This window comes from Diabrotica undecimpunctata, chromosome 2, assembly GCF_040954645.1.
Source record: "Diabrotica undecimpunctata isolate CICGRU chromosome 2, icDiaUnde3, whole genome shotgun sequence".
NCBI classification, from domain to species: domain Eukaryota; kingdom Metazoa; phylum Arthropoda; class Insecta; order Coleoptera; family Chrysomelidae; genus Diabrotica; species Diabrotica undecimpunctata.
The window spans coordinates 36,205,418-36,219,957 of NC_092804.1; the positions used below are offsets into that span (position 1 = coordinate 36,205,418).

A 14,540-nucleotide genomic window follows, 5' to 3' on the forward strand; every position below is an offset into this window, starting at 1 on the left:
AGCCGACTGCTGTCCTATTGACGAAAAAGGTGATGGCAACCATTTTCTGGGATACACAAGCTGTGATCTACATGGACTATCTGGAGAAGGGCAAAACAGTCACAGGGCTCTACTATGCCGAATTATTGGGTCGATTCGATGCCGAATTGCAAAAAAACGGCCTCATTTGGCGAGGAAGAGTGCTCTTTCCCTACAACAACGCACTAGTAGAATAAGCCTTCGACCTGCTGCTCCAGGCACGGTATTCTCCAGATTTGGCCCCGTGCGACTTCTTTTTGTCTACTAAGAAGGCCTACTTTGCAGACCCCTAGAAAAGGTATTTTTCAGACGGGTTAAAGAAGTTGAAGGATCGCCGGATCAAATCTATTGAGCTTAAAGGAAACTTTCCTTACTTTTCCAAAATTTCTGTTTTTCTGTATTGTATTTTGCAACATTTAGAAAGGATATTTATATTAATGTCTTTCTCTTTATTTTTTCAGAACGGTTCTTCTGACATGAACACAAGACGTCCCTCCCTTAAATCAAAAACATGCGGACCGCTAGATACCAAAAACTCCAAAAACCAATCTCAGAAACCAAAAGACATAGAAGAACAATCTGCAGTAAAAATCCAAGCTGGCGTACGAGGATTTTTAGTAAGACGAAGGCAGAAGAAAGACGATAGCCAGCACGCATGATACGAAGTATCCTACATCAACTAAACATATTCCCGAAGAAAAATTAACTTAGGCCATTTTGGTAGAGACAATAAACAAAAGTTGCTCCACAGTTTAAAAAGAAAAACTATTTGTATTAATAAATGTAACTGTTGTATAATAAGAAATAGAGTTGCGTCCATTTTTAGGTATTTATGGTAGAAATATTTTATGAAAAAGATATACTACTTCATAGGTCGGTAACAAACATTTTAGACAATAAATGAAGTCAAATTTGCTCAATAAACCAACAACTATTAAAATTTGTCACACAACAGCTAATAAATTGAACAATAAAATCGAAAATATGTACATAAAATTTATTATTAAAGTTATTATACCCTGTTTATTATAAATAGACAGTAAAGTAATTGTGTAAGAATAATTCACAAACATAAACTTTCAAATTTTAATGTGTTATAATTGTAGGGGACTTCATTATATTATGTGGATAATGCTTACATGTATGAATGTCAGTTGTACATAATTTGAAACATATTTGTGTAGATACTTCCAGACAATGCCGTAGACAGCAAAAAGTAAGAATAACAATTTTCATTATTATTCTGCTTGCATGCATTCTTTATAAATCAAGAGATTTTAGTTTACGAGTACATTTTTGGCTTCAAATTGTATATCCATTAACCGTCTTCTTAATAAATTAAATAATTTCTAAAATCTCTAGCCCACTAAACCACCGAGGCTTACAAGAATATTTTTGAGCACCGCATGTATCCGCGACATGACATAATTAATGATATCACCTTTTGTTTCACATAAAAACTTAGCTCAGTTAATTTGATGTTTAGAAGACAGCAAATTAAAACTGTGCTGTGTGGTGAAAAGCAATTAATGCTAAATCTACCTATAATATAGAAGAAAAATAAATGCTGTCTATAATAAGTTTATTAAAGCTTCTATTTATAATAAACACGGTTTACGTACTATATTTATACGTACGTATTTGTACGTAAATATAAAATTATTTGTATTTTATAATAACTTCATGCTAAAATAGAATTGAGCTTACATTTGTCAAAATATTTTTAAATGGCCTAATTCCTTGTATTTCTATGGGCGGTAAAATATTGGTTTTACGCGAAAAAAGATCTTGATTATATAAATTTTATGAATAGTTATTAAATATTGGTTATATAGAATAGAGCTCATTCAAACTGAAGGGGGTTACATTTTTTTTTAACGTGAAACATTTTCTCTTTAGATAATATGATATTTTTGTTTCTATAATATCTATGCATAACTATGAATGTTGAATAATAAAACAGAAACAAGACAAGACATCTTTGTAAAAACAGCTCGAAACAGAAATCAAAAATCTTGGCGATATATAAAGGGTTACAGGAAATCCAAAGGAGCAGGAACTGAAAAAAAAAAGACAACAAAACATAAACTAAGAAGTAAGAGGTGATGAATAGAACTAGCTGAAATCATCATCAAGCATTTTTTGACGGAAATAACATGCGAAATAAATATTCTATTATAAGAGCGAAATAAAGTAAAAAAAGTTAGTTAAATGACCGAATAAAATTTGGTTGTCATGACTATTTATTTGGTTATCATTGTATAAGAGAAGATTTTATAATAAAAGTTAACGTAGTAAAAACAAAACATTGAAAGGTTCAAATACTACCTGGATGCTACCTTGGATTATAAAATATCGATCCTGGTATCAAAGTTAGAATACAAATTAAATAATCCAAAGTTTAGTATATTACTGGCACAGGACCGACAAACATGTAAGGCAATAGTAAACGCGGCAAAGACTCACGAAGAGTTGTAGCGCCATTGATGATGATGATGATGAAAGTTTAGTATATAATTTGGACTTGAAATACAATATACTGATTTGTTAAATCTAATATGCATTCAGTTTTGTTGTATGGCATCGAAACTTTTGCTGTAAAATTAGGTAGCTTGAATAGACCCGAAGCAGTTAAAATAAAGAAGTTTAGAAGAATATTGCAAATTTAATAACACATATAAATATACTGAATAGAATCAACATCATAATCATCATCATTGCTACCATGGGCCGAGTTGAGCATCGACCTTCCTAAGCTGATTCCTCCATTCGGTAATATTCTGTGCAGCTTGATGCCAGTTAGTAACACCGATATTTCTGGTCCTTATCTACATCAACCCTCCATCACCTTGGCCTATATTTTCTTCTAGTTTCCTAAGAATTTGCCAATAAAATACGCCGTGCAGGGTAGATTTTACTTGTTCTGACTAGATGTCTTCTCCATTGCAGACGTCTAATTTTTATTGCAGTAACTATATCTCTGACCATAGCTATAAGCTACGGTTTTTTAGAACAGTGCGCAGCGCACAGCATACACGTACAGCAGAAACTGTTGTACTCGACTCACGACAGTTTTGGTTGAGTCGGTTTGTTAGATTAATTCGCATAAATATTCTGTCGCTCTGAAAACAAGTTTAGAAATTAGTTTTACGTTTATTCTCTCAAAGGTTGTTCGTTTAAAAAAATTAATTCTTGCAAACTTAACGCAATAATTTTGTTACTCCAAGAAGAGGAGAAAGAACAAGGGTTGATAACGTTAAATCTAAATAAAAGAAATAAAAATGCAAACAAAATTTTTTCATGTCTTAATACAGAAGGTGCTTTTAAATTAATAGTCGAAGAAAGATTGTTTTAAAACGAGGAAAAATTTCGAGAATATTTTAGACTTATTTATTTGGAACTGTCTTACAATTTGTACTAGATCCACTAGTCTTTTATTTTCCTCGGGAGAAAATTTAGTAGGCATCACTTAATTATTACAATAATAATAACTATATAAAAATATAATTATAATTTCGGTATAGATGTGTACGCTGTGAGCGCAGCTGAACGTTTGCGTCCAAATCAAATCGTAGTTGATTCCAGCGCACACCGTCGACGTACACGCAGTGCGCGCAGCTCAGCAGAACCTAACAAACTGTTATCATAGCGAACTACCATTTCTTTGACTTTGACGAACGTACGCGGCGTTCGACTGACTGTGAGTTATGCATCGCTCACTGTTCTAACAAACCATAGCTTTAGATGGACAAACGCAATAAAAATTAAAAAAAAAATTGAAAAATCTTAAATATATAGCTACAGAACAAGATTTTATATTACCTAAAAACATAAAACCCTGTGAACTTTATTACCTTTAAATATTTTTGTATCCATGTTCAGTTTGAGTGACTAAGTAGCAAAAATTTTTAGTTCGTTCACAAAAATTTAGCCCGTGATACTCTAGCCGTAGGTTTTAATGTATTGTAAAGTATTATCAGATTTTAGGGTAGTTACACGAATTGTACTTTTTGTAGTAAAAAATATTTTATATTATAGAATTTTCACGAAAATATAGAATTACGGATTGTATTGGTAGCTCTAAATTATTTAAGTTGTTAACAAGAGCCGAGTATGTTAGTACGAGAATGAAACAGTATTTGGAAGTCAATTTTTTTATTAAAGAATTCTAATTTAGATAAATTTAGATTGAACAGTTTGTTGAAGGTTTTGGAATGGTATTAACATTGTGAATTTTTAAAATTTGGTACACAAATATAACTGAAAAAATATTCTTTTAGTCTTATACTCCTTTAATGCTCTTTTACCCTGTCCTAGATACTGCAGAAAAATAGTTTATTATTATTTATTATAACCAAAACTTATAATTTGGAAAGGCTTATCCATGTGCTTAATAGTTATTACTTGATATCCAATTGGAACACTAAACCTAAGAATAGCACATATAATAATGGTTATGTTGAATGCATCACTAAGAAATAGATGTAAACGATTAAAAAATATAAATAAAAGTAAAAACCAGGATCTTAAAAGATAAACTTAAATCTGTGTCATTACATAAAGCAAAATAAAATAGAAGAAAGCAGGGCAAACCTATAAAGGCAAACTGGCAATGGAATAGTAAAGAGTAGGTGTAAATAAGATATAACCAGATAAACACCCGTAGATCAACTGAGAACATGTATTAGATGATACTATAGATTTTTTATTGAACATAACTGACACATATAGACACACACAGACTAACACTAACACTTATTTACCACAATGGTTGGTGGGCAACTTACAGACAGCTGCACTACGACTAGCTCATTATACAGTCAGATTTGTGCTGCGACTATTGCGGTCGAGGACTATAATGGTACGAGGTAAAATAGAAATAAGCTTAAAGAAGGAGAGGAATAAGATGATTAAAAAGAAGAACAAATCAAAACCTTGGATGAAACCATCAGATGTAGATAGTTTTCAGCAATGTATTTCCGACATACTTAGTAGTCCTGAAACAGAAAATAATATAAACGACTTAAATAATAAACTAACAAATACCTTACTGGAAAGTGAAAACAAATTCTGTCCCAGAACTTTAAAAGAAGAGAAGATTAGCCAGAATACCAGGCAACTAATGCATAAAAGAAGAGAAATGAGAGGCAAGACGGAAACTAAAGCCGAAGAACTACAAAAATTAAATAAAGAAATATCCAAAGCTGTTAGACAAGACACTCGAAAATACAACCAAGAACAAATCGAACATACCATTGAGAACAATAAAGTATGAAATTATTAAGAAAAATACTAAGAACGGGGACAAGGCAGATAATAAAGATAGAAATGGTCATCTTACAACTAACCGAGAGGAAACAAATAGATCAAGACTTCAACAAATTGCTGTACACAAGCCAACACAAAGCAAATAGCAGAGAAGATCAAGTACCAGAAGTATTAACAAAGAAAAACGGATCCGAAAAAAAGAATCAGAACTACTACCAGAAATCACAATTGACGAAATAAAACTAGTCCTAAGAAAAGCTTAAAATATCAAATCTCCAGGCAAAGATTGTGTAGTTACTGATGCAACCAAAATCGGAGGCTCTTGACTGCTTAAGAAAATAAAAAAAACTGTGCCTTTTGGACAGTTATATACCTGACAAATTGCACAATGCTGAGGTAATTCTTTTGTACAAAAAAGGAGATCCCCATAAATTAGAAAACTACAGACCTATAAGTCTTCTTAGTCACCTATACAAACTCCTTACAAGAATAGTAACGAATCGTCTTGAGAAAAAACTTGATTTCTATCAGCCAATAGAGGAATCGGGATTTCGTACCGGATTTGGAACAAATGATCAACTAGAGAGCATTCAAACGGTAATAGAAAAGAATACAATCGACCATCGTTCTGGCTTTTGTAGATTTTCATAAAGTCTTGGACACGAAAAAAAGATCACAAGAGACAACCAAGCATACGAACTATGAAGAAGAATAAACCTAGCATGAACAGCCTATGGAAAACTAAAGACATCTTTAAAAGCGATATACTTACCAATTTCTTTAAAACGTAGAACATTTGACCAATGTGTGTTGCCTGTGATGACCTTTGGTGCCGAAACTTTGATATTGACAGCTACAACTTCTAAAATGCTGCAAATAGCTCAGAGGAAAATGTAAAGGTCAATGCTGAGTACATCGCTTCGTGACCGAGTTAGAAATAAAGACACACTGAAATGGATCTGGGCTGGACACGTCGCCCGAATCAGTGATGAAAGGTGGAAGAAGAGATGGCTTGAATGGAGGCCCAGGTTAGACAAAAGAAGTAGAGGAAGACCCCCTACTCGTTGGACTAAATATTGCGTCAAGATCGTGTTAAAGAACATGTTGGTTAATAGTTGAATTCACATATAATTTCGTGCCATCAGCGTAAATGGAAACCTTACTGAATATAATGAGCTGAAGATCACTAGTGTAGACACAAAAAAGTAGCGGTCCAAATACTGATCCTTGTAGGACTGCACTCTTGACTGGCTTATCTAGTGAGTGGTCTTCCCCAACACGAACCCTGAAGTACCTATCGGATAGAAAATCTTCAATCCAAATGTTTAACCTTTCGCGGACACTCTAGTGATCCAGTTTTGCTAATAATCGACGTTTTGGAACACGCTCGAAAGCTTTTGAGAAGTCTAAGTAGACTACATCGACAGGATTCCGATTGTTTGAAGATAATGACCAATCATTTACACAATGAAGTTAAGTTTGTGATCGTTGAACGACCTTTGATAAAGCCATGCTGTTGGTGGGGGATGACATTTTCTTGAAGAAGAAACTCAGACATAGCTTACAAAATAATCGATTTCATGACCTTGCCGACAATAAGAACCAGGCTGATTGGACGATAATAATTATTGCAATCAAGCTTATTTCTTTTCTTGACTATAGGAGTAACAGAAGCCGATTTCCAAGTCGAGGGGAGAGAACCTTGATTAAAAGAAGCACTCATTATAAGAGATATAGGAATGGCTACAAATTATGCACATTGTTTGAGGAAAAAGAAGGTGAGTCCGTCTAATCCAGGTGATGAATTATTGCGTAGTTTTTATTAATGATGTTTAATTGCATCCGGTATAAAAGATATATTGTTTTAGACAAACGTGGGCATATTATTTGGGGAATGGTATCGTTAGGTTCATCTGTAAAAACCTGAGAAAAGAATAACGATAAACACACCGAAGATTCGTTATTCGAAGAACATAAAGACCCGTCAGCATTTTGAAGTAATGGTATGGAGACCGTGTAATGATTGTACCGATAAACTTTTTTACTATTACCACTTGCAATGAATGAGTCTTCAAATTATGTTCTCAACTTTAGCAAAGATTGTTTGAGTCGGTTGGAAAAATTACGATGTGCGAGAAAATCATCAAGAGAACCAGTAAGTTTATATCTTCACCAAAGCTTTCGCTTGTGTCGAATTAAATAAGTAGCTGAGAGGTTAAACCAAGGTTTTAGTCGATTTCTGTATAGCTGCCTTTCAGTTGTATGATCAGAAATTGCTGTAATAGCAGTATGAAGAAAAGAGTCACACATTGATAATGCATCAGTGATTAAGAAAAATAGATTGCTACTTAAACTGGGATAAAACTGAGTTTACATTAAAGAAATCAGTAGTGGCATACGTTACGAAATTATTTTTGCAAGGCGGTGTTAAACTAAATTGAATGTGAGCAGTAATAAGAGACTGGTCAAAAAGAGCCACAAAAATAAACAATAAAATGAAAATTTAGCATAATGTACACCAATAGCCTAATTGTAAAACATCGTTGAATTTGAGAAAAAAAGCATTTCGTTTAAGCTAACTTTTATTTCATGGCTCTAATTAATTCTTTTTTAATGAAGTCACAGCGCCTGTCATGTCATTAAAGATATCAAGTAAATCTCAAATGATATTAATATAGATCCATTGACGTTTTGCCAATTTTTACATTCATTACTTCTTAATTTTACTGTTAAAAATATTTTGGATACATACCCTGCGTATTTCTTTAAAATGGTATTGTAATACTGGTTATCTATACTAAAGGAATACTTTTAAGTATAAAAACGATTTTTTAGGTTTTCTTGATTGACGATATCTTACTAAAATATGATTAAAAGAAAATATTTTTCCTTAAATTTATGTATATTGATCATTACTTATGTGATGTGATTCTTAATTTAAATATGTGATTTTTGTATCACTGGAATAATCATCATTAATAAAGCGGTAAAAAGTAAAAACTTTTACCTTTCTAATACTTTAAAAGATATTATTGAATATAATCGTGAGTCTACTTTTCTGACAATACCGCTTTATTGAAACGATAACAATAAACTTGGTAAGAGTATTTACACTGGAAAGTCGTTCTTCCATCACTATATTAACCCGTTAACGGCGAAATTTGTTTTTCTTTATTTTAGCAAAAGGAGATTGTTCATCGATGTCTTAAGACTATATATTTTCGGAAAATTAAAAAAAATATATGATAGGAATACACCTTATTAACAAAAATTGGGCTGTTACTATATGGTAACGCTAGCCTAAAACGTAATAAAAAATTATTTGGTAAGGAATATTTCATTACCTACTATACATAGCCCAACGTCACATTTCAAACATTTTGTAAATACATGAGATGAACACCCTTCCCCGGCACATCTTCTTCTTTTCTTATTTTCATTAAACTAAAGTAAATGTCTACGACCATTATATCGTAGATTATCTGACACTTTGTTAAATGTCACACTAGAACGTGATATTGCTGGTTTTCCAGCACCTTTAGGGGAATGCTCATATTTGGTAAGATATACTTGTACTACCTGTCCATACAACCACGTGAAGATTGTCTACCACCACTTTTTATGTCTGATATATCGTTCCTTAAATACAAAAGCACCACAAGTCAAAATAAGCAAATTGTACAGGAGAGGCATTTACAAAAATAATTTGGATTACTTTATGATTTTTGTATAAACTATGTGTGTTAGGTAGATTTTTTTGGTATCAAAAGATGCGTAATTAAATAGCCTATATCAATAAAGCAATCTTAACCATAGCTCGAATGGACTGTCTTGGAAAAATGCAAATAAGTTAGTTTTGTATATAGACTTCGTCTGTCGTCGAGAACATTAAAATTTTAAAAATTAAACCACTATAATTAGGAAAATTTGAGTTTTATTTTCGGTTGTCAACCTTACAAAATGTCAATTTATTAAAAAAAAAAAGGCACATACTAACTTACTACATACTAAACTTGCTAAGGGAAAACAAATAATTGTTAATTTTATCATGAGATCATCAATTAAGTCTTTAATATTACCTATAGTAGTAGATAAGAGGAATAAATTTACGTTAAAAACAAAACTTAACCTTTTCAGCAAAAACCTTTAAGAGAAACAGAGGTAACTTTATGTTAAAATAGTATTATTAGCAGTTATAGTCTTATAAAAAAAGGCACTAAGGAGAAAGACACCTTCAAAATAATCATTTCCATGATCTACACTAATCACAACCGTATGAAGCACATAAACGTGGTTCTTACAAAAATATTTTTATAAAACGTTTTCTTAAAACTACATTGAGCGTAATGCTCGTAAAGGATAAAAAAAACTTAACGAAAACATTAAAAATCAGTTAACAACAGTAACTTGTGCGCTAATTTAGAGATTATCATAAAAAGATTCATAAAATCTTGGCACTACGTTTTTTTGGATTAGCTTTAGAATGCCTTGCTTCTTTGCTTCAGGAACTGTAAGCTTTTCAGTGTAAAGTTGGTTTAGAGTAAAATTATTATCAGGCACTGCCGTTGACTTCGTGCGGCGTGTTCTCAACGTAGATACCGACCTGAACTCTTCCTCTTCGTAGGAACTTTTAAAGAAAAATATGCCATTGCTTACTTTATCCGCCTTCAGAATCTTTATATCGGTCCATTTGAATTTATTGCCATCATCATCTATATTGTAGTTTCCTGTACACAGAGGTTTGAGGTCAAAAAAATTCTCATGTGTCAGTTCTTCAACAGTATAAGGCTTTCCAGTTTTCTTTGCTGTTTTAATCAGAGTGATATACTGGTCTGGAACGTAAATTGGAGATGATTTCAATGCTCTCGTAATGTTACGTTGGATGACAGAATGAACAGAGTCTCCTTCGTTTTGGGTGTGCCCTTTTATTAGGAACTTATGAGTAATACTCTTGATGTTCGGCAATTCTTGAGTTGCGTATTGGTACATTGCCAGCATGAATTTGTTCTTTTGTTGGCCACAGCAATTATCGCTATAGAAAGTGACATCACAAGGTTCCGTGACATTGTCATTTAATTTTCTAGAACAGGAGATACATTAGAACACAGGAGCCAATTTCATTAATACCTCGGGCTCCTTCTCCCTCGTGCCATACAAAACAAGTTGTGTCCTTTGTACCGAGCTCGGTTACTGTGAAATTAAGTAGATTTAATTTAGACGTATAATAGAAGCTCGACACATCACCCCGTGGACAAGGCATCACCGCTTGGAGGTCGTACACAGCCACTACGAAGGTATTACTCACAAGCTCTTTATCTCTATCTTTTTCAGCTCTAGCGAGAGTCTTTTGCTTCAGGTGCTCGTCGTAAGTTTCTTGTATTAACGATTTATCTTCAGCGTTTTGGTAAGCCATGCAATCTTCGCATTGATCCTTCTTGGGCTGCCAGAAAGATAAGTTAAAATCATGTATAAATATGTTGTAGTATACTTGATATGAAACGTGTGGTCTACCTTCAGATTCACATTTGTCTACGTAATGTCGATGTAGTGCCGCGACTGTTAACCCGCCCTCAATATACTCCCGAGTCGATCGCGACCTACAGTAATGACTTTCTATGCGGGGTATTGAATTGATGTGTGCTTTGACACCATCGGTCAGCTCTGAGTCTAGTGTCTTATGGTTGTTATGTTTTCCCCTGTTATCTTTAAGGTGTACACCAGTTTCGGACTGTTTTTTGACAACGGTTCTGATCATAGTGTCTGAGATTGCAAGGGTATTCATGAAGAATACTTTACATACCCGAGTTTTTTTATTATTCCGAGTCAGATAAAATGAGTGATTGTAATTTTTGCGACTGCTACCTTCACGAACGTATCTATATTTTGGTTCTACCTTGGTCATGTGATCGTGAATAAACTGTCGTTGGATTTCCAGATCACCGCACTCCCAGAACCTTTCAAAGATGTGTTTTCTTTCTTCAAACGTAAACTCTGTAGAACATTTTAATTTACATTTATCGAAACATACAGGACCCATTTTTTTGGCATCATAAACTTTCTTAGACTTGGACATAGAAGTATAGGACATACCTTTGTTTTTCAATAGCTTGCTCTGGTTTCGTTTCCATAAAAGCGGTTCTGCTTTTCTTTTACGACGCCTACTGCGCGATTCATCATCAACACTAGGAGACTGCTCACCGATGCTAGATGGCTGATCGTCAACTCCGGGTGATGGTGAATTAATATTAAGTAACTTCTGGTTATCCACGGCTGATTGCGAAAAGTCTTGAATGCCAGGTAACTGTGCTTGTGGTTGTTGTTTTTCATCGGAATCTGACTGGGCTTTGCGGTTTTCAGAAAATGGATCTTCATACGTAGGATCTTTGACACTATCATCGGATGAGAAATCTTTAAGGTTATCTGTAGAACTGGAGCTACTTGAAGAACTAGAACTGGAACTGCTCGAAGAGCTAGAAGATTCACCAGAGGAAGAATCACTGTCTGAGTCTGTTTCTTTAATGACTAAAGATGGTTTATTGAATATTCTGTGATTTGGAGGCGTTGCTTGAATATCTTCGTTATTTTCAACGGAGTTCAGAATATCTAAAGATAACTGACTGTCCGGTAGAGAGCTAATGCCATTAGCATCATATTCATGATAAATAATATTGTCAGTCTGAATGTCAATTGAATCCAGTTCACTAGGTCGTATTGTTGAAGAAGATTGCTGTTCATCTCGAGGGTCATTTATTGGTGGTATCATGTCCAAAATACGTTGCGCTCTTCTTGCCATTCTGAAAATAAAAATTAATTATAAGTACCTACCTGTATCAAACAATTTACTTTCTCGTAAATAGGCGTTATAATGTATCTATATGTGTAAGTAAAATTTAATTGGTTTTAAGATTTCTAAATTATTTGTTTAACCCATAAGATTACTCCAAAAACTACAAAAACTTTCCGATAAAACAACAGTAAAACTAAAAATTGCTTTTTAATATATAAAATAAAATCTATTTAGAGATCACTTTCAAATACAAAGATACCATATTTCGAAATATGTAACTTTAGAATAAAGAAATAAGAAAATAATTCTAATTATTTTTTGCAAAACTAACATAATTCAAAATGTGGTAGTATTGCATACAAAAATAGTAGAGAATATCAAATTTATAAACGAAAAACTAACCTATTTTAAAATATTGTACTATTGCACATAAAAATGATAAGATACTTACGTGTATGTGATCTGCAATACGAATGTATTTTTGAATGTGGCACTTTTGAATATATAATTTCACCTGTCTTTTAGCAGTTTTTTGGAATGTGTTAGTTTTTCATAAAAAATGCGTGCACTCGTGCCGAATGTCTGATGGCAACTGAGGATGTGGTAGTTTTGCACGGAACTCAGTTACAGAAACGGTACAAAACAAAACTAACGTATGTGGTTTTACGGGTGCTTTTGATCATAAAACGACGGCTGGTTGAGCGAAATATTAAAGTTTCATCGGTTAAGATGCATTTTATGCAAAAAAATCAGTTTTGATATTTTTTGGAATGTGTGACTTTTGTATTTAAGGAGCGATATATCCTATATCTTGAAAGATTCTCATCTAACAAATCAGTACCTTCCATAAATCGGTAATATTCAGTTATAATTATGGACGACTGATTTAAATATCGTTGATGTTTATAACAAAATCGCACAATTCAGTGAAATTTAGCCTATATGATGGAAATGCTGTCGTTAAAATGTTTTTAACTGGTTTTAATGCAGATTCGACATCTAAACTTTATCTTTTTTTTTGGTTGCGGATTTCTGTGGAGTTATAAAAGTTTCGTTGAGGTTTTTAGTTTCTGAGATTTCAGGAGAGGTTGAAAGTTGACTTTTTGCTTAATTGGTTGTTTTAGTATTATTGCTGTTTGTTGTATGTGAAGGTATATTGTGTACTATAAGCGAATCATTTATCATTGGGATATCTGCACCAATAGGGTTGGAACAGTTGGTTGTATCAGCTGAAATGTTTGTTGCTGAATTATTTTGATTTACTTCCATGGATTCGAATTCTGAGGTATATGTTTGCATCACTTGTGGTGGATCTTTAAATGTTTCTGTACCAGTTGATGTTATATTTATCCTTTCCATTGCTTCCCATAGTTTCATCACACATATTAGGCCTAATGCGACGAAAACCGAAGTGTGCTGTTTCCATATAAATAATGCCCAAGCCAACAAAAAACTGTCCGTTCACTTTGAAGACAGACTACTAACTCATAACTCAACACCAAAATATCTTGGAGTGACTCTTGACAGAACTTTAAGTTTTAAAGAACACCTACAAAGAACGGCAGCAAAACTGAAAACGCGAAATAATATAATCCAAAAGCTATGTGGTACCACATGGGGGTCCTCAGCCTCCGTACTCAGATCATCTGCTATCGGACTTGTATACTCGACAGCTAAATATGCTTCCCCAGTATGGCTCAATAGCAAACACACGAAGATTATTGACACCCAATTAAACCAGACAATGCGAATGATTTCAGGTACAATTAGACCAACACCCAACTATTGGCTTCCCATCCTGAGTCACATTCCACCGCCGAAACTACGAAGAAGTCACTCCCTTCTCAGAGAATATCGAAAAATCCAGTCTAACCATCAACTACCCATCCACCATGATAGGCGTGATATCGAAATGAACAGACTGCGCTCCAAATATACTGTCATGTTAAGGGCCACCTCCTTACATCAGGAACATTTCGACCTCACCAACGCTTGGAGAAGACAATGGGAGCGCGACTCACCACAGGAAGCACAGCAAATGGCCTGTATCGATCAGAAACCACCAGGCTTTAAACTGACCCGGAGTACATGGACAACGCTAAACAGAATAAGAACAAGAAGCGGTAGATGTGCTGACAGCTTACATAAATGGGGAAAAGCCCTTACTCCGGAGTGTGACTGTGGTGCGCAACGACAGACCGTCCGTCACATTGTTGAAGAATGCCCCGAAGGCGGTTCCCTGGAGTTTTTGACGAGTTCCTGAATGCGGCCGAAAATGTTTTAGACTATATTAATGCATTAGATGTTCGTTTGTAATACTCCATGTAATGTTTTATATTGCTTTTTAAATATGTGTTCTTATTGTATGCCATACGATAAATAAAATAATCACACATATTGCTATCTGTAGGTCTATAAATGTTAGGGGTAGGCTTCTTTCTGTACTTTCTTCCAATTATTTGTTTTA

The 14,540-nt window shown here is 33.9% G+C and overlaps 2 protein-coding genes across 2 annotated transcripts in view; one reads left to right on the top strand and one right to left on the bottom strand.

Annotated features, from left to right (window-relative positions):
* The window catches only part of LOC140434410 (uncharacterized), a 153,837-nt gene extending 149,548 nt beyond the window's left edge, over window positions 1-4,289 (top strand). The window contains exon 8 of the mRNA XM_072522653.1: window positions 480-4,289. Within this exon, the coding sequence (XP_072378754.1) occupies window positions 480-677 (198 nt within the window). The 3' untranslated portion in view covers window positions 678-4,289. The remainder of the gene's footprint in view (window positions 1-479) is intronic.
* Window positions 4,290-10,366: 6,077 nt separating this feature from the next.
* Window positions 10,367-12,863, bottom strand: LOC140433645 (uncharacterized). Its single transcript, XM_072521625.1, has 2 exons — window positions 12,525-12,863; window positions 10,367-12,080 (listed from the first exon to the last, which is right to left on the bottom strand). Exon 2 carries the CDS (start codon window positions 12,077-12,079, stop codon window positions 10,367-10,369), a length of 1,713 nt encoding a protein of 570 aa, XP_072377726.1. The 5' UTR covers window position 12,080; window positions 12,525-12,863.
* Between the last annotated feature and the right edge of the window lie 1,677 nt (window positions 12,864-14,540).